Source organism: Delphinus delphis, chromosome 8 (genome assembly GCF_949987515.2).
Source record: "Delphinus delphis chromosome 8, mDelDel1.2, whole genome shotgun sequence".
Taxonomy (NCBI): Eukaryota; Metazoa; Chordata; class Mammalia; order Artiodactyla; family Delphinidae; genus Delphinus; species Delphinus delphis.
The window spans coordinates 32058506-32082490 of NC_082690.1; the positions used below are offsets into that span (position 1 = coordinate 32058506).

The 23985-nt window shown below is 37.0% G+C and overlaps 1 protein-coding gene across 1 annotated transcript in view; it reads left to right on the forward strand.

Moving 5' to 3' along the window:
• Positions 1 to 15868, forward strand: part of MMP20 (matrix metallopeptidase 20) — a 50528-nt gene extending 34660 nt beyond the window's left edge. Inside the window, exons 7-10 of the mRNA XM_060018040.1 lie at positions 475 to 611; positions 1592 to 1748; positions 14656 to 14759; positions 15768 to 15868. Of these exons, the coding sequence (XP_059874023.1) occupies positions 475 to 611; positions 1592 to 1748; positions 14656 to 14759; positions 15768 to 15868 (499 nt within the window). The remainder of the gene's footprint in view (positions 1 to 474; positions 612 to 1591; positions 1749 to 14655; positions 14760 to 15767) is intronic.
• The last annotated feature ends 8117 nt before the right edge of the window (positions 15869 to 23985 follow it).

A 23985-nucleotide genomic window follows, 5' to 3' on the forward strand; every position in this document is an offset into this window, starting at 1 on the left:
CAAAGTGAGAGAGTGGCATGGACATATATACACTACCAAACGTAAAATAGATAGCTAGTGGGAATCAGCCGCATAGCACAGGGAGATCAGCTTGGTGCTTTGTGACCACCTAGAGGGGTGGGATAGGGAGGGTGGGAGGGAGGGAGACACAAGAGGGAAGAGATATGGGAACATATATATATGTATAACTGATTCACTTTGTTATAAAGCAGAAACTAACACACCATTGTAAAGCAATTATACTCCAATAAAGATGTTTAAAAAAATCAAAAATAAATAAATAAAACAAACTTGGTTAGACTATGACTGTCCCAGATATGTTAAAAAAAAATTATGTTCTCCTTAAAAACAAGGTAAGAGCAAGAGGCATTTAGAAATGGCCTCTGAAGTGTGGTTTGCAGTATATTTCAGCCCAGGTTCAGTTGAAGATCTAAGTCAACCCTTGATCTTGATTTCTTTTCCATTGCCCAATAGGATTTTCTGGCGTCGGCAGGTTCACTTGATGTCAGGGATCCGGCCCAACACCATCACCAGCTCCTTTCCCCAGCTTATATCCAATGTGGATGCAGCTTATGAAGTGGCTGAGAGGGGCACAGCTTACTTCTTTAAAGGTACCCTAAAGAACCCTCAAAGAAAGAGTGGCAGGGTACAGTGCCTGGTGTGTTTGGGACACCTAGTACTGTCAGCATTTGTTAGCTATCACAGAGCATGTTCCAGTCACTCCTCCTCAGATTGGGGATGATAAACCCCTCTTCTGTACTGTGACCATGACAGGAGTGACAGTGACTATCAAACTCTTCTCAGAGCCAAAGATGTCGTCTAGTGAGGCACTGTTATAAGTGACAGTGTCCAGGGAGGTAGAAACCTAGTCCCTGTCCCCTGGACCTCTGCTCTGAGTGACATGGTATACTCTTCTGAGAGCTTCTAATTCACAAAAATCAGCATGGAACCCTCAGGAGAAAAATACACGCAGCTGAGAGAGGACAGACGCCTGCAACTTCAGGAGGTGGACGCATACATATGTCTCTGGCTCCAGACCTTTACTATTTGAGTGACTTTGGGAAGTTATCTAACTGCTCTCAGTCTTCATTTCTTTCTGTGCAAAATAATTATAATAATAACAACCTTGAAGATATGACAATGGCTAGCCAATGGAAGTTGTCCAATAAGTGATAACTATCAGTTTTAGTTTGTATTTTCTTGATGCTGAGGGCTAAGGGTAGAAGGTTAGTGCCAATTTAAGCAAGAATCAGCTTTTGTGAGTTGCTTGCCCCTTGTCTCTCATACACATATGAGACTGAAATGAGATTATACAGATGAAAGTTATCTTGAAAAAATTGAACGTGTTAAATTTAAAACATAATTGTATCAATATTCTTGCTTTCTTAAGGCATCACTAGGGATTTTGCCTCCAGAGCAAGTTTTAAGTCTTTTACCGAATTGAATAGAGGCTTTTTTCTCCTACCAGGTTATAGCCATGGTAAATATCCGATAAACTAGCCCTATTTGTGATCCTGCATAGAAATCCTCATGAGTAAAGAGCATCACTAAATAGTACAGAGTTTTTGTAAATTTTAATTTCTGTTTCCAGGACCCCACTACTGGATAACAAGAGGATTCCAAATGCAAGGTACTCCTCGGACTATTTATGACTTTGGGTTCCCAAGATACGTGCAGCGAATAGATGCTGCCGTCTATCTCAAGGATGCACAGAAGACCCTTTTCTTTGTGGGAGATGAATACTACAGGTATGGCTTTTCTCCTTTTGATTGTCCAGATGTATTCAGTGAGAAGGAAAAATGCTTTTGCAGAAAAGAATGCAAGGCAAGTTTGCTATAGGCCCATTGACTCTTCTCAGCCACTGGGGTGTCATTTACTGATGGTTGATACTGTCTTCAAGGTACTGAACCGTCCAAATAAGTGAAACATTCATTCAATAATCCCATTGTTTGGTCTTTAGCACATGAATCATCCAAAGCTTTCAAATCGTTCATTAATTGGACCCCCAGTGGCCTAAAAGAGTGGATGTAGCACTCCCAGTATATAATTACCCACTGGGAATGCCTGAAAGTAGAACTGATTTCCTCTTGAGTATCTATGCATTCCAGCATAGTCTGTGATTTTGTGCAAAATGAATGTGGTCATGACTATGGGGCTCCTTGAAGGAAATTTTTACTGAAAGGCAAAGGCCTTATTGCTAAGTCCTTTAACCCAGAACATGAAGATTCTTCTTATCCAAGGAGGATTACATATCATTTCCATGCCCGTCTTGCAGGAGGTTATTGTAAGCAGATCCAATCACTGCACACAGGGTCACACCTCATCTCTCCTGCCTCATCTTACCACTTTAATTGACTCATGTTAGAGAACTGAGTGCAGCTCTTTGTCAAGCGCTGCCTCTGCTCCTTCTTTATTCACAGTTCTCACTTTAGCATTGCTTGTTTTTCTGAACTATAAGAAAGAAACCAAAACAGACTCTAAACAGGTGACTGTGCTAAACACTTTAGGTCCCTGTTAGGGTCTGGTTGGCAGAGGACCCAGCTTTGGTCCAAGGGTTTTCATTCTATTTTCTATTATCTATTTTAATAACCATTTCTGTGGCATAAAATAAATTTATAAATATATCTGTCATCTTCTTCAATTTAGAGCTGAGAAAGTAATATAACTGAAGCACAGATATACTTCATGAAAAGAAAAATTTATTTCATAAAAATGAATGTCAAAATGTGGACCCTGCTGACTTTTTTGGGCCACTGAAAGCCCTGGTAGCATTGCTCAAAGTATTACTTGCTGTCATGAGTTGTCACTTCCAGTCCAATGTTTAAACGACTAAGCCAACTAATTTTCTTTCAGAACTTCCTTTATGAAATAGCAATAGTTATTCCTTTATTAAGTCCCTAATATCTGCTGGGCATACTCTCCAAAGTCTTTCTTTAAGGTAAGGTGGTTGTAATCACCGTGTTGACATACAGGAAGATAGATATTGAGAAATCCAACTCCCATTTTAGGTTTTCAGAGAATGGCATCCAGAGATGCGTGTATGAGCAAGTGTGTGAGAGTATGAGTTATGATTATTTGGTTCTTTGTCAAAGCCTGTTCATAGCCCGATTCTCCTTGGGGGGATTATCCACTCTCTTACTATTTCCATTCTCCATTCATCACCTGGTCTTTGGACTAATCTTCCACCCACCAGCACCCGCAGTAAAGCATGGACCTCCAACCAGGCAGGACTGAGGCTTAACGGCTAACACAAGGGGCCTGGTGAGAGGTTTATAATACTCCATAAATTTAGGGATGGGGAGGGGAGGGTCCCTGATTTTAACGATGCCTTATCCCCCTGAGGAAATAATTTTGAACCTTTCCAACTGAACCTCTGTGAATGTCTATTAAGGAAAAGTCTTTAGTAATCTAGATAAAACAAATTCATTAAAAAGTTGGCCTAGGGCACTAATACAAATATTAAAGAGCTCCTTTTGCTGGAAAGGAAAAGAAACTGCAGTAGGCACTTTTGATATTAATCTCCCCAGGTTATTGAGAGTATTAAGTGATATAATACATGTACATACCTAGCACAGTGCCTGACATATAATAGGTGCTCAAAAAGAGTGACTGTTCAGTAACAGTAGGAATTTATATGGTAATTAGCAAATAATTGCTTTAAAAGTTGTGATAATTAACAAATGATTGCTTAAACTTCAGTATTCCTATAAATAGCAATCCAGTCAAAGAGCTGGTCAAGGGGATTTCCTTTTTCAATACTGAAGGGCCCTGAAATTGCACTGAAATCTCTGCTTTTGGCAAGGCAGAGACAGTCATTTCAGCAATCGGAGTCTCCTACTTCATACTCTCCAACACAGACACCGGTTTACATACTAAGGAATAAGACAAATAACCTTGAAAAGGTTATTTTCAAATAACCTCAAAAGTTCAGGAAAGGGCTTCCCTGGTGGCGCAGTGGTTGACAGTCCGCCTGCCGATGCAGGGGACACGGGTTCGTGCCCCAGTCCGGGAAGATCCCACATGCTGTGGAGCGGCTGGGCCCGTGAGCCATGGCCGCTGAGCCTGTGCGTCCGGAGCCTGTGCTCCACAACGGGAGAGGCCACAACAGTGAGAGGCCCGTGTACCGCAAAAAAAAAAAAAAAGTTCAGGAAAAGCTAACATATCATCTTTATTAATAAATCCCCCTGAATTCCACACATTTCACGCATGAGTATGACATCTTATTGTCTTGTAAAGCCTATATTGGTTAGAAATTATGTTCAGCTGCTAGTAAGAGAGACCTAGTAATAACTGTGACTTAAACACATAAGGGTCTTTCTTTCTCATATATGTAAAATGTCTGAAGTTTATCAGATTTAGAGCTGGTAAGGTGGGTCCATGGCCATTAGGGACCCAAGTTCCTTCTGGCATTTTGCTCTAGTATTAACAGGTAGCTTCCACTCTCATAGTGGCCACAGGATTCAAGGTGGTCAATGGCGCCTCAGCCATTACATCCTATTCTAAATAGGAAGAAAGAGGGCTGGAAGGAAAAAGCAAAGGAGGCAATGAAGTTCTATAGGTAAAGCACATGGACACACTCAAAAAATACAGAAGCCTCAAGTTACAGACGAATAATTTTACTATTGACACCCATTGACATTGTGTTAGGATTTATTTTCCTTAGTCATTCCTCAGGTTCTTCTTTGGTCCTCATGCTAGTTCAGTCTGTGACACAAGTAATGTGCCAAGGGAAGAAAAGTCTCTGGATGTGCAGGTTGTCAGGGAAATTCTCCATGAACTCCTAGGGGTGGGGACCCGTTTTAGTGAATGAAATGGCATGAGAAAACTACTGAAGAATTCCTCCACTGAGGTTTGAGTGTTGGCTTGGGGCTAGGTTGATTCAGGCTGTAAGAGTAAGAACCCACATTCAGTGTAATATTGATAGTAACTTACAGAGGAGCAGCTCACAGAACTACAAAGTGAAATCCAAAAGGGGGTTCTGCCATGCTGATGCCATCACATGCTACATTACCAAATGACATACTGGTTAAACTTTACTAACAAGGGCTACTTCCCCATACATTTGTTTGCTTTCATTCCTTCCTTTTCTTTTCCTAGAAGGCCTAAATGATCCAGCCAGTTTTTTTTCTTTACATTACTTCCACTACCTATGGTTAATTTCTCCCAATAGATGTTCTCCCTTGCCTACTAATACCAGAGCAGTGATTACACCAAGTAGTTCCTGAGAACTGGGTGGGGTGGGGGTGGGGGGGGTCGGGGGGACGGGGAGGCGCTATCAACTCCATCATTCTTTGACATGGTCAGTGTTTTCTAAATTTTGTGTAAAGTGATTTACAAATCTACAGGTTCCAGCCCTTTTCCACTCCCAAATCACTCTTTCTACATATATGGAGGCATGATTGATGCAAAATAGGATACAGTCTCCTAAATTCTTTCCTTCCTAGATACCCTAAGAATACTGGAACTGGATCTGTTTATTTAAGGATTTTATAGTTAGTCACCATAGAGAAATAAATAATAAGTAATAAAAATTTACAAGATGGGTGGAGTTCAAAATCTTGGTTTTTTAATCTTTTTTTTTTTTAATGTATTGCCAAACTACCACATTCAACATACATATACTGGGCATGATTACATGTCAGGATCTGTACTAGGACCTTGACACATGAGAAGGCACAAAGTTTGCTGTTTATAAGAGTGTAGACAAGAGTAAGAGAGTGCTAATGTCAACTCTAACAGCAGTCATCTGGCAACCTGGATTACCTTTCTGTTTTAGTTTATGGAGGCAGATGGAGGCAGAAATAGTAACTACCTCATTGAGTTGTGGAAATGAATGAGAAAATGTGAAATGCCTGTCCTATAGTAAGTACTCAGTTCATATTGGGTGTTATTAATGCCCTCAACAAGTCTTACAGTTGAGGGTAAATGTATAGATAAGTAATTAAGAGCAATCCAGGTGGCCTCGTAAAAGACTGCACAAGGATTAGTGGGGCAAAACAAAGAGGAAATGGACAATTCTAGCAAAATTGTCAAGAAAGAGTTCTTAGAGGAAGCAGTGACTGAGCTTCATCTTGAGAGTTGAGTAGGAGTTTCCCAAACAGGAGGGGAAGGGCGCTTCCAGGCAGAGAGAGCAGCTGAAGCAAAAGCACTGATGCATAAAAAAGCCTGTGTATAGGAGGAAAACCTCAAGCAGTTCAGTATGATTAGAACGTGGGCTAGAATGAGAGATTTGGTCCAAGGATGGAGATCATGGAGGGCCTATGCCTTTCTAGGGAGATCAGTGTTAATTTATAGAAAAGAGGGATATCTCTAAATGTCTTAAACAAGGAAGTAACCCATTAAGATTTGTGTTATTAAAATATCACTCTGGCAGCAGTGTGACTGGATTAGAGGGGGACAAGACTGGAAGTCAGTCAAACCAGTTAGGCCAGAAAGTAGTGGGAAGCATCTTCAGAGTGCTTAAAGAAAAAACTCTCAACCAAGAATCCTATATTGCACAAAGCTATCTTTCAAAAATGAAGGCAAAATAAAGACATTCCCAGATAAACAAAAACAGAGAATTTGTCGTTAGCGTCTTCCTTACAAGAAGTACTAAAGAAAATTCTTCAGGCTTCAGCAAGTAACCCCAGACAGTTATTTGAAATTTTGAATGCACATAAAAAAAGAGTACCAGTAAGTGTAATTATGTAATTATAAAAGATAGTATAAATGTGTATTTGTTCTCTTAACTGATTTTTAAATTAATTAAAATTAACTGTATAAAGTTGTGTGTGTGTATATATATATATATATATATATATATATATATATATATATATATATATATATATATATAATTGTATGGCTGGGCTTATAACATATAGAAATAAAATATACATTTATATATAAACTTTGAAGCAGATTATGTTAAGTTAAAAAATATATATGGTATGCTCTATAGCAACCACTAAGGAAATAACTTTATTAAATGAAGTAAAAACCTCATAAAAGAAATTTAAATGGTACACTGGAAATTCTTCAGTAAAGCAAAAGAAAGCATTAAGGAGGAAAAAAGGAACTAAAAAAGATATGAGACCTGTAGAAAATAAAAGCAAAATGGCAGATATAAATCTAATTATATCAATAATATTAAATGTGAATAGATTAAACAATCTAATCAAATTGTAAAGGTTGTCAGACTGGATAAAAAAACAAGATGTCACTGTGTACTCAAAGATACAAATAGACTGAAAGTAAAAGGATGGAAAAAATATACATCATGCAAACAATGACCATAAGATAGCCAGGGTGACTATGCTAATACCAGGTAACAAAACATATTAAAATAATACTTTTAAAATTAAAAGTATTACTAGGAATAGAGAGAGATAATTTATAGTGATAGAAGGGTTACTCTACCAGGAATATAAGACAACCTAACAGCAGGGCCCCAAAATGGATGAAGCAAAAATACTGACAAAAATGCAGGGAGAAAACCACAACTGAAATAATCATAGTTGGAGACTTCAATACTTCACTTTCAGTAATGGACAGAACGACTGGACAACAAGAGCAATTAGGAAAGGAAGACATGTACAGCATTATAAGCCAACTAGACCTAACAGATATCTATGGAACACTTCACTCAACAAAAGAAGACTACACATACTGCTCAGGTGCATGTAGAACATTGTCCAGTACAGATGACATGTTAGACCAAAACACAAGCCTCAGTAAATTTAAAACCATTAAAATCATACAAAATACCTTCTATGATCACATTGGAATAAAGCTAGAAATCAATACCAGAAGGAAAACTGGAAAATTTACAAATAAGTGGAAATTATACTTCATGCTCTTCAACAACAAATGGGACAAGAAGAAATCACAAGAGAAATTAGAAAATACGTAAAGGTGAATGAAAATTAAAATACAACATATGAGAACTTATTGATGAGTTAAAGCAGTGCTCAAAGGGAAATTTCTAGCTGTAAATACCCATGTTTAAAAAGAAGAAAAAACTCAAATCAATGACCTAACTTCCCACTTAAGACACTGGAAAAAACAGCAAATTAATCCTAAAATAAGGAGGAAAAAAGGAAATAATAAAGATTACAGTGAAAATGAATGAACTAGAGAATATATAAACAATTTGAGAAAATCAGCAAAACTAAATTTGGTTCTTTGAAAAGGTCAAGAAAATTGACAAACTGCTCACTAAATTGACCTAGTAAAAAAAAGACCAAAATTACTAAAATCAGAAATGAAAGAGGGAACATTACTACAAACCTTACAGAAATAAATGGGTTATAAAGGAATGAACAATTATGTGCCAATCAATTAGAAAATTTGGATGAAACAGACAAATTCCTAGAAATATACAAAGTGATGAAACTGAGTCAGGAAGAAATAGACAGCTTGAATACACCTATAACCAGTGAAGAGATTTAATTCATAATTTAAAAAATTATCCACAAAGAAAAACCTAGGCCTACATGTTTCACTGGTGAATTCTACCAAAACATTTAAAGAACTATTGCCAATTTTTCACAAACTCCTCCAAAAAATAGAAGAGGAAGGAATACTTCCCAACTTATTGTATGAGGCCAGCATTGCCCTTCTATGGAAACCAAACAAAGGCATCACAAGAAAATAAAACTTCAGACCAATATATTGTGAATGTGGATGCAAAAGCCCTCCAAAAGTACTAGCAAACCAAATCCAGAAACATATAAAAAGAATTACCAAGGGGAAACTTTTTTTCCCAGGAATGCAAGGTTGGTTTAACATCTGAAAATCAATTAATATAATACACCATACCAATAGAATAAAAAAATTAAAAACCATATGATCATCTCAATAGATGTAGAAAAAGCATTTGACAAAATCAAACACCACTGCATGATAAAAACATTCAACAAACTAGGAATATAAGGAAATTTTTCAGTCTAATACAAGGCATCTATGAAAACCCACAGCTGATATCATACTCAGTGGTGAATGATTGGATGCTTTCCCCCTAATATCAGGAACAAGACAAAAATTTCCATTCTCACCACTTCTATTCAACATTTTACTGGAGGTTCTAGTGGGGCAATTAAGCAAGAATGAATGCTATAAAAAATTAATGATAGAAAAGATTGGAAAGAAAGTAAAATTATCTTTATCTGTATGTCGTATAATCTTTTACATAGAAAAGCCTAAAGAATCCTCAAAAGAAAAAAAACTGTTATAACTAATAAATGAGTTCATCAAGTTTGCAGAGTATGTGTTCAAAATGAAAAAATCTATTGTATTTCTGTACACTTCAATGAACAATGCAAAAATAAAATTAAGAAAACAATTCCACTTACAATAGCATCAAGAAGAAAAACATACTAAGAAATAAATTTTAACAGAACAAGTAGAAAACTTGTAATATGAAAACTACAAAACATTGTTGGAAGAAATTAAATGAGACCTAAGTGGAAAGATATCTTATGTTCATGGGTCAGGCTTCATGTTTTTAAGATGGCAGTTTCTCCCAAAATTGATCTGCAGACTCAATACAATCGCTATCAGAATATCACTGGTTTCTTCAGGGAAACTGACAAAGTGATCTTAAAATCTGTATGGAAACTCATAAGACCCAGAATAGCCAAAATATTTTGAAAAAGAAGAACAAAGTTGGAGAGCTCAGACTTCTCAATCTCAAAATTTACTAGAAAGCAAAAGTAATCATGACAATGTGAAACTAACATGAGAATAGACATATAGGTAAATGGAATAAAATTGACAGTCCAGAAATAAACCCATATATTTATGCTCAGTTGATTTTTTACAAGGAAGCTAAGGCCATTCAATAGGGAAAGAATAAAATTAAGAAGTAAAGCAAAATTAAAGAGTAAACAGGAATTCCAGTTTGTACATATGTAGTTTGAAATGCTAGTGAGACCGATGAATGGATATGTCTGGAAGGCAGTTGGAAATACAGGTCTTGAATTCAGAGAATTCAGGCTGGAGATATAAATTTGCATTTCATCATACAGTAAGATAGTAATTGAGACCATCAATACATTTCAACATTGTTATTAATTCTTTGTTTCAGAATTTTCTCACAGTCACTTTCCTCATGGGGACCTGGTTCCTGACCCTTATCTAGGATGGTACATGGCAGCTTCTTACTCTTCTCCCTTCTCTTCATTCCTGACCACTCTCCCGGCTGCCCTCTCTAGTGAGATCACAAAGGTCCCTTCCTCCGTGAAAGCCATGTGATTCCTGGCTAGGAGTGGATTATTAACTTCAAAGGGGATTCCACCAGAAATTCCACTAGATTTCACTAGAAAGGTCTCCTTGAAGAAACTTCCTGAAACATATACCATAAATACTTATCAATAAATTCCTCTTTTTGCCATCCTTTCTCACATTTTCTTTAAGCATCTTTTAGCAGACTGAACTCCCTATTCAGTACTTCAAAGAAGGCAGAATGGAGTTAAGTTTTGCCACTGACATAAGTTAGAAATCATTACAATGAAAACACCACAAATTCCTAACAAATCTAAGGTCTGAGCATACAGTTAAACAATATGCAAGTACTTTACCAATATAGTCCCCAAATTCTTAGATTACAAAGGTAGAGAGCAAGATAATATATATGAAAAACCACATCAGATATCTATGGCAATATCACTAGTAAAGTGTCACTGTCAGTAATGATTTAGTTAATATCTATACCCATTGATCAATATTAAATGATTAAACAAATACCCTTAAAGGACATAAACATAGTTACAGGTGAATCATTTTTAGTTGATATTTAGATTTCACAAAAAAGACCTCAGTAATGAGAAAACGTATGCAACGATTTTAGCAGGTTTCTAGTATATTTACAATAAATATTTTCTTAGTATTCAAATATTGATGGTTTATTATGTGTTAGGAATCACACTGCGTATTTTCTCATATTCTCTCATTTTCCCATCTGCCTTCTCAACAGTCTTGAGAAGTAGGTATTGCTATCTCGATTTCATAGTTGAAAATATTGCATCTAAGAGATTAAGTGATTAGATCAAGGTCACACAGCTAAAAATAGTCCATCTGAGGATATATTTTATGCCCTCTGAATCCAAATACAGAGATCCGTCCCATCTACCATACGTAGTCACCTTTTATTCTCTTCACCATTGATTTATTTATTTACTGTCAATTAAAATACCCATGCCCATAATTCTCATCCTATCATATAATTTTATTTTCTTTTACCCTCAGCCAAATCCTCAACATACTAGTAGACCTCCTAACCCCTTTCTGCTGAGGTCTCTGGACTACCTCCAACATTCTCTAGCCCTCCTTTCTCCTCTTCTCAACCTTGTCTACTATTGCATGTTATCTTAATGAAGTGTGTTTAAAAAATTAGGTAAAGACTAAACTCTTTGGTGACTTAGGATCCCAGACCAAATCGCAACATCCACTAAATGTCATACTAGCCAGTCAGTTATTGGTTCTTGGGGCCAAAATAAACTACAAAGTCTTATAGCTTGGGCCAGACCTTGACGTTAACATGTACCAGGCACGTGTGTGTGTGTGTGTGTGTGTTTGTGTGTGTGTGATTTCTCTCATCCTCATGACTACTGTATTGCAGATAAGGAAACCAGGGTTCAGAGCTCAGAACACTTTCCCCTGATCAGAGCCAGCAGGTAACAGAGTCAGAACTCAAACCCAGAACCATCTGACTATACACTCTTTGCTCTATAACAGAAATCCTCAAATATCTGTCCAAAAACCAAGGGCTAGATCATCACAAAGTTTTCAGCAGTCCACAGAAAAATAAAAATAGCACAATATAATAAACACAGGGGGGTGTGATCTGGGTCAGTATTATTGGCAAGAACCATCTTTTATTCTGAGATTATGTCCTTTCTGCCTTTTTTAGTATTAAAGTTTCTTTTCTTTCTGAAATGATAATGGAAATAGGTGGTAATTTTTATTTTGAGGGTTGATGGTAATGTTCTTACTTGGTAAAATGAAAAGTAGGTAACCCTATGTTAATTATGTAGGCCCATCTACACAGTGACTACGTAAAAGGTCCAAATGAAATATACATGTTATCAGCTAATCTTAAAATGGTGACTTATGTGTCAGACTGATACTTTGAGATAGATTTTATTGAGAGTAATACTCTTTGGAAAGCAGTTATAGGATAAGAGGCAAGAGGGCAGAGAGGGGGTTGGCAGAAAGGGAGAGGGACTATTAAATACATAAGTGGTAGAAGGGATGGAGGAAAAAAAATGATTTCATAGTTTTGCCAAAATTTTTGCCTACGTTTTTATAAATGCAATTGAAAATTAAAATTCTCAGCCAGACATTGCATCTCTAAAATTTCTTTTGAAATTTTATTTACATATAATATTATTACCTCCATTATCCTCTGAACATATATATATATATATATAATATAAGATTTTAGATGTCACCATCACCCACCTTAGCAAACTAAACAGACAGATAAAAAGAGAAAGATTTCTTTTTCAGATTTTTCTATTGGATTAATAGTCATCATTTTCTCTTTAAAACTTATTCCTATATTATTTAAACAGTATTTCTAGTCTCAGAAAAGATCTTTACTCTCTCCTTTCATACTTTCCAGATTTCCCAATCCAATTTAAATATACAAGCAGATCCCAACTTGTAATAGGTTTCCCTATAGATATTCTTTAATCAGTCACTTGTTTGGAACTGAGAACACCTTTTGCCATAAAACAATATAAATGGTGATTAAGTTCTCAAAATCACTCATAAATGTTTAATGAACACAAAGGTAAGGCATAGCTCTAATTATAATAGCTCAGCTTCTAATCCTCTATTCAGAGCAGACAAAAGAGGATAAAGACATGAAAGGCTTTTCACCGTTTTCCCTGAGCTTAGGGGTCAACATTAAGCAAAGAATTCAAAATGTCATGTTCTCTGGCATCCCCCCACCACATTTCCCTCTATATCCACAGACGCCAAATGTCTCTTGGTCACTTCTTTGTTCTTCCTTTTGCATCCCTCTCCCCAAATATTTTAAGCTTTGGAATTATCTTCCTCACTCCCTTCACTCAAAGCATCCATTTTCCCAGTACAACTGCCTCAGGGAATTGAGAGAAGAAAACCTAGTGAACAGAGATTAATATGTAAACAACCTGTACTTTCAGTGTCTGACTCTAGATTTCAGAACAAAAGAAGTCTAAGCCACGGGAGAGGCAATATGCCTGGCTGTTCTTTCTCTCCAGTCTTTCCCTCATTACAGTCCTGATACCTTGCAACCACTGCTTCTAATACCATACAGGTGTCCTGTCCCCACTCTTTATTGGCACTTCTGATGACAACAAAATATGGTAAATGGCTTCCATGTTTATTTGTGCTTACAGTAACTCATATAACTTGGTTTTCCCCTTGGCCTACTTGGAAGATTCTAATAGCTCTCCTGGAAAGGGAGTTTGGACTCCTATTGATACTTCTAGGATTTAGCTTCCACTCCTATCCGCAACACCCCATAAAGCACCTCAGTCCACTAGTCAGTTTCAGCCTGAATACTTCTTTCCCAACGTTTGATCTGCTCAGTATCATGAGAGATCTGTCCCCTGGCCTGTGCAGTCATAGTTACAAGAAAGGCACATTTCAGGAGAAGGTGGATTTGATCTGCTGCTGCAGGAAACTCTCAGTGGCCCAGACACAGGAGAAATTGACCTTTGGGTGGGAAAGCAGTGGCGTGTCCACCTTGGGAATGTCCGCGTTGGGAGCTCTACGCTAATGAAGAAGGGACTTTCTCACACTTTAAATGAAAACTTCTTGAAGGGAAAAGAGTCTGCCCTGCCTACATGCTGAACTCATACAAGTCATACTGATTCATACAAGTCACAGTCTTTTCTACAAGGGGTAATTTAGATCACAAAGAGAGGTATTAACCAATCTTCAGAGTTATCATTGCACGGTAGTTGTGGATTCAGAAAAAAAAAACCTAATCTACTCTTTGGTCAGTTGTATAATCTTTCTAGGAAACAAAAAAATTTAATTCAATTAAAACAATTTAAAAGGCAGTCTCCATTATTCCAGATTTTCTCATTTCTTGTCTTTATCTATTGAGCATTCACACATGTATTTATTCATTCACTGTGCATTATTTGTTCAACCCCTCCTCTATGGGTACACAGTAAGAAGCTCATTAATGAAAGCCTCTGTGAAGGGTTTTTAACTGTTTGGTAAGCCAAGAAATTCATACATAGAGAACAAAAGAGAGACAGAAATTGCAACAGTAAATAAAGCACTAAAAATATATGCAGAGTTCCCATTGAAAGGTAGTACTTTTTTAATTATAGAAATATGATCCTATAATTCTAAACAATATAACTATTTCTAAACAATATATCTGGCAAATTTTTTAACAATAGAATGTTTACAGCAAATGACTCCCAAACTAGTGTTCCCAGAATCTCTGGAAACTGGGAGAGAAATGGCAGAATGTGTGTGTGTGTGTGTGTGTGTGTGTGTGTGTGTGTGTGTGTGTGTGTGTGTGAAAGACAGAGAGACAGAGAGAAAGAGAGAGATCTAAAGTAAATCATAAATCAGCCCTGGCTAAATATGCCTGATAGCGCAGTGTCTTCTACAATCGATAAATACTTCTTGTTTATATTATTTATGAAATAATATTTCTTCCAGCTATGATGAACGAAAAAGGAAAATGGAAAAAGACTATCCAAAGAATACTGAAGAAGAATTTTCAGGAGTTAATGGCCAAATAGATGCTGCTATGGAGTTAAATGGTGAGTGTTTCCACTGTAAAGTTTCTTTGTAGAAATTGTAACAAGAAATCTGGTCTCTGCTGTAACATAGAAGAAGATGGATTTCCAAATGGGAGTCCTTGGTTCTTATTTTTTTGTCCCTGAGTCCCTTATAAATTTAGCTAAAAAGATTAACCACCAGAAAGAGTATAAAAAGTCTGTCATTATGGTTCTTTCTTTACAAATGGAAAGTTTTAAAAGTATACCTTCAGTGCATTAGTCAGCTACATCATAAAGGCCATCCAGTCAAAATTACCTTTTTCATCTTTAAAATGCACATACTCTCAGCCTTCCCAGGGGCTTTCCCCACACCATCACCCAACTCCTGAAATTTAACACATAGCTGGGAAAGTTGAATTGAATTGAAGTGGGTTGAATAAGTTTAATTGGATCTTTTGAATTGGTCAAAACATTCTTCTTGAGTACATAGCACAGAGCTGGACACTGTTCAGAAATGCAAATACAGTTTGATATGGTCTCTGCACTTGTGGAATGGTTATTCTCTTTGGGAAATGACCCTCTATCCAACACAGATGAAATTACTAGAAAACAAGATAATCTATAATTTAGTATTGAATTGTGTGGTAGTCTTCACAATAATTGCAAGAGGTGATCTGAGGAAGAAAAGATCAAAACAGGCATCAGGTGCTGTAGATTTCATGATGGGACTTCAGCTGGGTTTTAAAGAATGACTAGAGGTTTGATTAGGGAAAGAAAACAGTGGGGGCTGGATTTCCTGGAGGGGAACAGCCTGAGTAGAAGCAAAAACCACCTCTGGCATGAGAAGAGAGATGAGAGATGATCAACATGTTAGGGGTGTCAAGTTCTAGGGCTCAGAGAGAGCTGTGAAGAGGATTAGCTAACTGCCACCTGACATGTTCTCAGTCCCCATTTGGTGCTACCTCAAGAAAGTTACAACTACAAGACAATCCCATTTATAAATTTGCAAGTCATTTTCAGTAATCATAATTTCAACTTTGTCTCTTTTAGGCTACATTTACTTCTTTTCAGGACCCAAAGCGTACAAGTATGATACAGAGAAGGAAGATGTGGTTAGTGTGCTGAAATCTAGTTCCTGGATTGGTTGCTAAATAGAAAAGTCTAGTCTTTCCTAAGGAATGAAGATGACCGAGAGCAGCTGGTAACCGGATCTTAAGGACTAAATCAGAACTCAGGTTATGTATTCTTCCCATGGCCTTCAATTCTAAGGGAAATTTAGAATTTGTTGAAAATAATTATGCTTCTAAACTGTTTCTTAGTTTTGGATTCAGAATTTTAATCCAAATGGAAAATTCCTATATGGTCAGTTTTACACAAAATCAGAATCAACACAATGCACGCTTCAGTTAGACACCGGTCATTTTTTTCTTACCTAATACACTGAGGCAAATTGATAAGTTTGGTTTTTATTTCCAGGAAGAAGCCTACTTGTGGACTCCCTGACATGTATTATAATTCTTTTAATAGGAAATAGCATTACTATACAAATTATAATAATTCTTTACAAGCAGTGGCTTTTTTGACCTTAACATTTGTTATGATGAATATAAATGTATCCGCCTTTACTTTAAACATATCACAGACAACATACTGTAAAAGTTTTGTTTCTCATTGTTTTTGTGTTTGTTTGTTTGTTTGACTCTATGTGTGCTCACTGGTCTTTGAAGTAGGTTACAGTGGGCAAACCTACTCAAATGGATTTTCATACTAGGTAAGAGGTGGGCACTTTGCAACAGGAAGGCTTTTAACAAAAGCCAATAAAAATTTTGTATAAGAATAGTTCCTCATTTCTCTTTCGTTAATGTTTACTAGCTTCTATCACACTTTGGCAACAAATTCTGTGTACCTATAGAAAACTCAAACCTTGGTATAGTATCATGAGTATGCAGACCCAGAAAAAATACTCATAATTCACTCTTTTTCCTTCTTCCCGAAAATAAAATGCCCTCAATGAAACTATCTTTAACCCATCTAAGTGGGTCTCTTCTGAACAGCTTTCCATTTATCTTTTTGTTTATCTTTTGTTTTAGTTTTTCTCACTTCAAGCTAAACCATTTTTTTCCTACCTACTCATTAGTACAGATAAAATACAGCTGTCTGTCATTCTTATTTTTTTTAATCTTACATTTTAGTAGTTCTACTATAAAACATCGATAAAGGAAATTGAAGATGATTCAAAGAAATAGAAAGATATCTCATGTTCTTAGATTGGAAAAATTAATATTGTTAAAATGGCCATACTACCCAAAGCAATCTACAGATATAACACTATCCCTATCAAATTGTCCATGACATTTTTCACAGAACTAGAACAAATAATCCTAAAATTTATATGAAACCATAAGACACAGAATTGCCAAAGCAATCCTGAGGAAAAAGAACAAAGCTGGAGACATAACCCTCCCAAACTTCAGAAAATACTACAAAGCTACAGGAATCATGGTATTGGCATAAAATAGATGTATGGTTCAATGGAACAGAAAAGAGAGCCCAGAAATAAACCCACACGCCTACAGTCAATTAATCTTTGACAAAGGAGGCAAAAATATACAATGGAGAAAAGACAGTCTCTTCAGCAAATGGTGTTGGGAAAGCTGGACAGCCACATGTAAATCAATGAAGTTAGAACACTCCCTCACACCCTACACAAAAATAAACTCAAAATGGCTTCAAGATTTAAATATAAGACATGACACTGTAAAACTCGTGGAAGAGAACATAGGCAAAATATTCTCTGACATAAATCATAGCAACATTTTCTTAAGTCAGTCTCCCAAAGCAATAGAAGTAAAAGCAAAAATAAACAAATCGGATTTAATCAAACTTATAACCTTTTACACACCAAAGGAAACCATAAACAAAACAAAAAGACAACATACAGACTGGGAGAAAATATTTGCAAAGGATGAGACTGACAAGGGCTTAATTTCCAAAATATACAAACAGCTCATACATCTCAATAACAAAAAACAAACAACCCAATCAAAAAAATGGGCAGAAGACATAAATAGACATTTCTCCAAAGAAGACATACAGATGGCCAAAAGGAACATGAAAAATGCTCAACTTCGTTAATTATTAGAGAAATGCAAATCAAAATCACAATGAGGTATCACTCACACCGGTCAGAATAGCCATCATTAAAATGTCTACAAATAATAAATGCTGAAGAGGGTGTGGATAAAAGGGAGCCCTCCTATATTGTTGGTGGGAATGTAAATTGGTGCATCCACTATGGAAAACAGTATGGAGGTTCCTCAAAAAACTAAACAGAGTTGCCATATGATCCAGCAATCCCACTCCTGGGTATATATTCGGAGAAAACTCTAATTTGAAAAGATACATGCACCCCAATGTTCATAGCAGCAGTATTCGCAATAGCCTAGACATGGAAGCAACGTAAATGTCCATCAACATAAAAATGGATAAAGAAGATGTGGTACATATATACAATGGAATACTACTCAACCATAAAAAAGAATGAAATCATATCATTTGCAGCAATATGGAATGACCTAGAGATTATCATACCAAGTGAAGCAAGTCAGAAAGAGAAAGACAAATACCATATGATGTCACATGTGGAATCTAAAATAATGATACTAATGAACTTATTTACAAAACAGAAACAGACTCACAGACATAGAAAACAAACTTATAGTTACCAAAGGGGAAAGGGAGGGGAGAGATAAGTTAGGAGTTTGGGATTAGCATATACAAACAACTATATATAAAATAGAAAACAACAAGAACCTACTATATAGCACAGGGAACTAAATTCAATATCTTGTAATAAACCATGACAGAAAAGAATATGAAAAAGAACATATATATATGTATACATATAACTGAACCACTTTGCTGTTCACCAGAAACTAACACAACATTGGGAATCAACTACATTTCAATTAAAATAAATTTTCAGTACTTCTACAATTAGATGATAAAATACATTTAACATATTTCATAGACTGGAACATCTACAGTGTTCAACAGATATTAGCTATAATTATTGCCATCATTTATTAAATTTGTTTCATACACTCACTAAAAAGACAATATTAGGAAGGGACTGGGGACTTCCCCAGTGGTGCAGTGGTTAAGTGTCCGCCTGCCAATACAGGGGACACGGGTTTGAGTCCTGGTCCGGGAAGATCCCACATGCCGCAGAGCAACTAAGCCCGTGCCCCAAAGCTACTGAGCCTGCGCTCCAGAGCCAGCAAGCCACAACTACTGCACTCACGTGCCACAACTACTGAAGCCCACGTGCCTAGAGCCTGTGCTCCACAACAAGAGAAGCCACCACCATGAGAAGCCACACACCACAACAAAGAGCAGCCCCAGCTCACAGCAACTAGAGAAAACCCGCGTACTGCAATGAAGACCCAACGCAGCCAAAAATAATAATAATAATAAAATAAATAAAGTATAAGAAGTAGAAAATTATTTTTTAAAAACTAAAATGTTGGAAAAAAAAGGATGGAGCAGTTACTCAAGTTTACTCTAAACTTTCCATTTTGTTTCTGTTACTGAAAGTGGCTATTTACAGCCAACCAGATGTTGAATCTTTGACTGTTGAAGACAAAATCTGGCATTCCTGCTTTCCAATGTCAACTGATTCTACAGAGTAAGAAAAGTCACTTTTGCAAAAACAGTCAGCTGAGGAAAACTTCTTAGTATCAATAAGCAAGGAGGGAAAACAGTCTGGCATCTCCTCAAAACACTAAACATAGAGTTACCACATAACCCAGCAATTGCACTCCTAGGTGTATACCTGTGATAAATCAAAACATACGTCCACACAAAGGTTCACAGCAGCATTATTCATAATAGCCAACAAATAGAAACATGGCCATTAAATGAGGAATGGATTTTTTTAAACCTGGTAAATTCACATATTGGAACATTATTTGGCAATTTAGAAAAGGACTAATACATGCTACAACATGAATGAAATGTGAACACATTACACTAAGTGAAAGAAGTCAAACGCAAAAGGCCACATATTGTATGATTGTATTTATATGAGATGTTCAGAATAGGAAAAGCCATAGACGCAGAAAGCTGATTACTGCTTGTCAGCAGCTGGAGGGAGGGGGCAGCTGTGACTACTAATAGGCATGACACGCTAAAGGTGATGGTGGCTAAAGGTGATGGATGACATGCTAAAGGTGATCTGTGAATAACTGAAAGCCATTAAATTGTACACCTTAAATGGAGGAATTGTATGGTATGTGAATTATATTTCAATAAACCTATTATTTGTTTTAAATAATAAGCAAGGAGATCAAGGTGGTGCAATTATCTGTGCAGGCCGTGCAATCTGGTCAGCTGTGATAGGGACCCCATAGCAATGAAACATCAGCCTGAAGGCATCTGGTGCCGAGCACAACCAGCCAGATGTCCTCCTTATGTCCAGGGCTAGCCAAGGGGCATGTCCACTGTAAACATTTCACTAAATAAATGAATGTTACTGGATGCAAAAAGCATGTGCTCTGAGGCCTGACTGAATTCAAACCCCAGATCTGCTATTTTTAGCCTTGTGAGGTTGGTCAAGTTCCCTAATTTCTGTCTTAGTTTCCTCCTTTGTAAAATTACAGTAAGAATAGTTCTTACCTCCTAGGGATATTTAGAGGCTTAAATATATGAGTCAAAATATGTAGAACTCTAGATAGTCCCTGGTACCTTATAAGAGCTCTATAATTGTTGTTTTTGAAACAATTAGAATTAATTTTGTTTTGAGATGCTTTGGAGAATTTGTGTATATCCCTTGAGATAGCTGAGCTATAGTACCACAAGGATTGATAACCAGTGACCTGAAATTTTTCTTTTCCAAATTCCAAATTATATCAACAATCAAATAATATACTGACTGTGGTTAACCTCCATTCCCTGAAAGTAATTCTTACAAATCCTTATTCCTTTGTTGAGTAAGAGAACTGGCTTCCAGATATAGTTGTATGTGTTTTGGAAAGATATAGTCTCTCTAAAGCACAAGAAATAGTGATTTTGTTTGTGTCAGAACTCAGTCAGAGCATTTATATGCTCATCTGAAAGAGGAATTTTGTGCAGAAATAATTTATAACATATGCTCCTCACTTGTTTTCAGAATAACAGTGCAAAAATATTCAGTTAAATAACAGTTTTGAACGAAGTGTGGTTTGACTGCTTCTTTTGAAATCAAGAGGAAGCAGAACAGAGTTTGCTTTCTGATGACCTCTGTGTATTGTCCTATTAACCTCAGTGATAACTATTTGGAAAGTACCAGAAAGGCTACTGAAGGACAAATGGATTCACCTAGGTGAGGAGCTTCCCTAACAGCTCAGCCTTAAATTTTCTGTGGCTGGACCAAGCTCTCTTCTAGTTAGCCTGGTGTGAAATGGCAGACCCACCTTTCTAGGTCCTCTGTTCTTTTTCAAATGTTTCTTTGGAAACACCTTGGACTTCCATTTCACATGGTAGATCACAAATGAACTACCGTTTTTTATTTGGAATTCTGCGTGATATGTTTAAAACATATCACAGGGTCTTCAAGTGCTTTCATTTATATGTACAATGATATTGAAGGTTTTTTGTGAATATTTATAGCCAAATTACCCAGCAAAGTACCATTTGAGAGGAAATGCATAATGTTTGTCAACAGGTTGGAGTTTTAGACTCCCATAATGGATCATAGAAAAGTCTAGGTCAAAAGATTCACTGCATCTCTCTCCTACAGGCCTGAGTAGGCCTAAACAGCATCTTCTGATTATCTTCCATCTGCTGACCCTGTCTTTGGTCTCATTCCCATCCCCAAGTGGCTTGTCAACATGGCAAGACTAAAAGGCATCTATTATACTCAAAATGCCATAATCTCTGCCTTGGTTCCACCACTTAGACTCTTGGAATTGAAATACAGCAGAATTGGGAAGCCTGCTGGTAAATAAGTTAGAGTAGGAAATTAGTGAGTGACTTTGGAGTCCAAAAGAGGATGCTTCTAATGCACATATCCTCATGTTAATCTCTTCTCCACTATTCTTAATCCAACACACTTTCCTTTCATTCAATATATCATTTTAAATGGTTGGGGATAATATTAAACCTTTGTTGCACAATGCAGCATGTTGTTCCTACAAGAGTAGAGGGAGAGATCAGAAAAGATAAGGATAGGAGGATGAAAAAAAACTGTTGCAAAAGACCAGTTGAGAAATGTAACATTCAAATCCATTTTAGCTCATCTGCAGTGGGGGGAAAAAAAGCAAGTCTGTGTAAATAGTTAGTAACTTGTTTATTCTTGGAAAAGCCCAGGCCTGTAATGCAATGTAAATAATGTGAGCTTTTGAGGTTGGTTGTTCACAGCTGCCTCGGTAGAGGATGGGATGTCAAAAGTCCTATTAGAGCACATTCCACATGAATCGCAGGCTGCCCAACAACTGTAGTGTGTCACTTTACTAAACTTTAGGCATATTTGCATGTATGAACTGACAATTTCTGGAAGTTAATAAATTTTTGACCATTTATTTTGAAAGACTTCACCCCTTCACTAAAACAGTTTTATCTCCACAAATAATTCAGCCTTTTTTGAAGGCCCTAGCTATCCCACCATCACCCTCAGTACTCATTCTTAATGCATGAAAAAATATTTATTAAGTGTTTACTTTATGTGGACACCAGTCTAGGCTCAGCTGCTTTCAAGTGTAAACTGCCCTCAAGGAGCTTACATTCTAATGGGAGAGACATTCAATATTCAAATGAATGAATAAATCTAGATGCAATGAAAGACATTAAAAATGATGTGAAAAATAAATAAAGCAGGGAAGGGGATAAAGGGTGTTGGAGTGCCATTTTATAAAAGCATGTGTAGGGAAAGGATATGCTGAGTCAGGGAAATTTATGCAAAGATGTGAGTGAGGGAAGGAAGGAGACATGGTGTCTCTGGGTTTCAGGTAGAGGAAGCAGTAAGTGCAAGGCCTTGAGCTAGGAAGGGGTCGGGCACATTTGAGGCACAGCGGAAAGGCCAGTATGGCTGGAGGCAGCAAGGGAGAAGAAAAGTAGAAGGAGGTGAGGTCCGAGAGAAAGCCAGCCAAACTACCCAGAGCCTGCAGGCCACCAGTGGAGATCGACCTCATGTTGATGACATGAGAAGGGTTTGAGCAGGTACATAACATGATCTCAGCTAGGTTTCAAAGGGTCAGTCTGGCAGCCGGGTGGCAAAGAGATTGTAAAAGCTTATGAGCGGGTGCAGGGACACCAGACTGTGGCATTTGCCAAGGGAGAGATGATGACAGTGCTGACCAAGGAAGGAGCAATGAAGATGCTAAGAATGGTCAGATCGAGGAAATTCTTCCAGGCAAAGCCAACAGGATTTGTTCCTGAAGTGCCTGTGGGATTTTAGGGAAAAAAGGTGGTGGGGGGAGTCAAGAAAAACTCCAAAGTTTTCGGCCTAAGCAAGTGGGAGAAAGGTGGTGAAATGAGGAAGATTAGAGGAAGAATGGGTTTATGAGGGCTGGAAATCAAGAGGGAAATTTTGACTTTGCTGGGTTTGAGTTGCCTATTACACATCCAAGAGAAGATGTCCAATTAGGTAGTAGATATAAAAGCCGGAGTTCAAGGAAGAATTTGGAGCTAGAAATTTGGGAGTCATAGATAGCCCTTATATTGTTATCTACAATGTTTTGAGCCCCCTTCCCCCAGGAAACTCGGGGAAAAAGGATTATAAAAGAATATGGAAGCTGATAAAATCAAGTTTTTTAATCACCATCCAGTGCTCAGTCTACTAATCCATTCTTCTTCTCCTCTTCAAGAACGTGGTTTAATTTTCAACAAGAATTTTCAAGGTTTTGAGGGGTTTTCTCCCTTGATATTTACATTTCTTGGTACAAAAATCAAAGAATAAATCACAAAAGAAAATACAAAATCTTAAGGATTGCTCTTCTGGAAGAAAGTTGTTGGTAGCCTAGGACTTTCTTTAAAAGGTTAAAAAAGAAGTTTCAAGATTTTTTTTAAAAACTCCATTTTGTTCTTATAGTGAAAACACTTCTATTTTTAATCTTACCAAGCCTTACAGAGAAAGTGACTAGCAAGTTCTCTACAACATTCTTCTGTCTTTCCCTGAAAGCCAGAGTCAATTTGTCTTTACCTCAGTCAAGGCCTTCCCCAGTACCCAAGTCAATCTTCAAAACAACCATTATGCCTGGAACCTCAGTCCAGCCATCAGTGGCGCTCATAT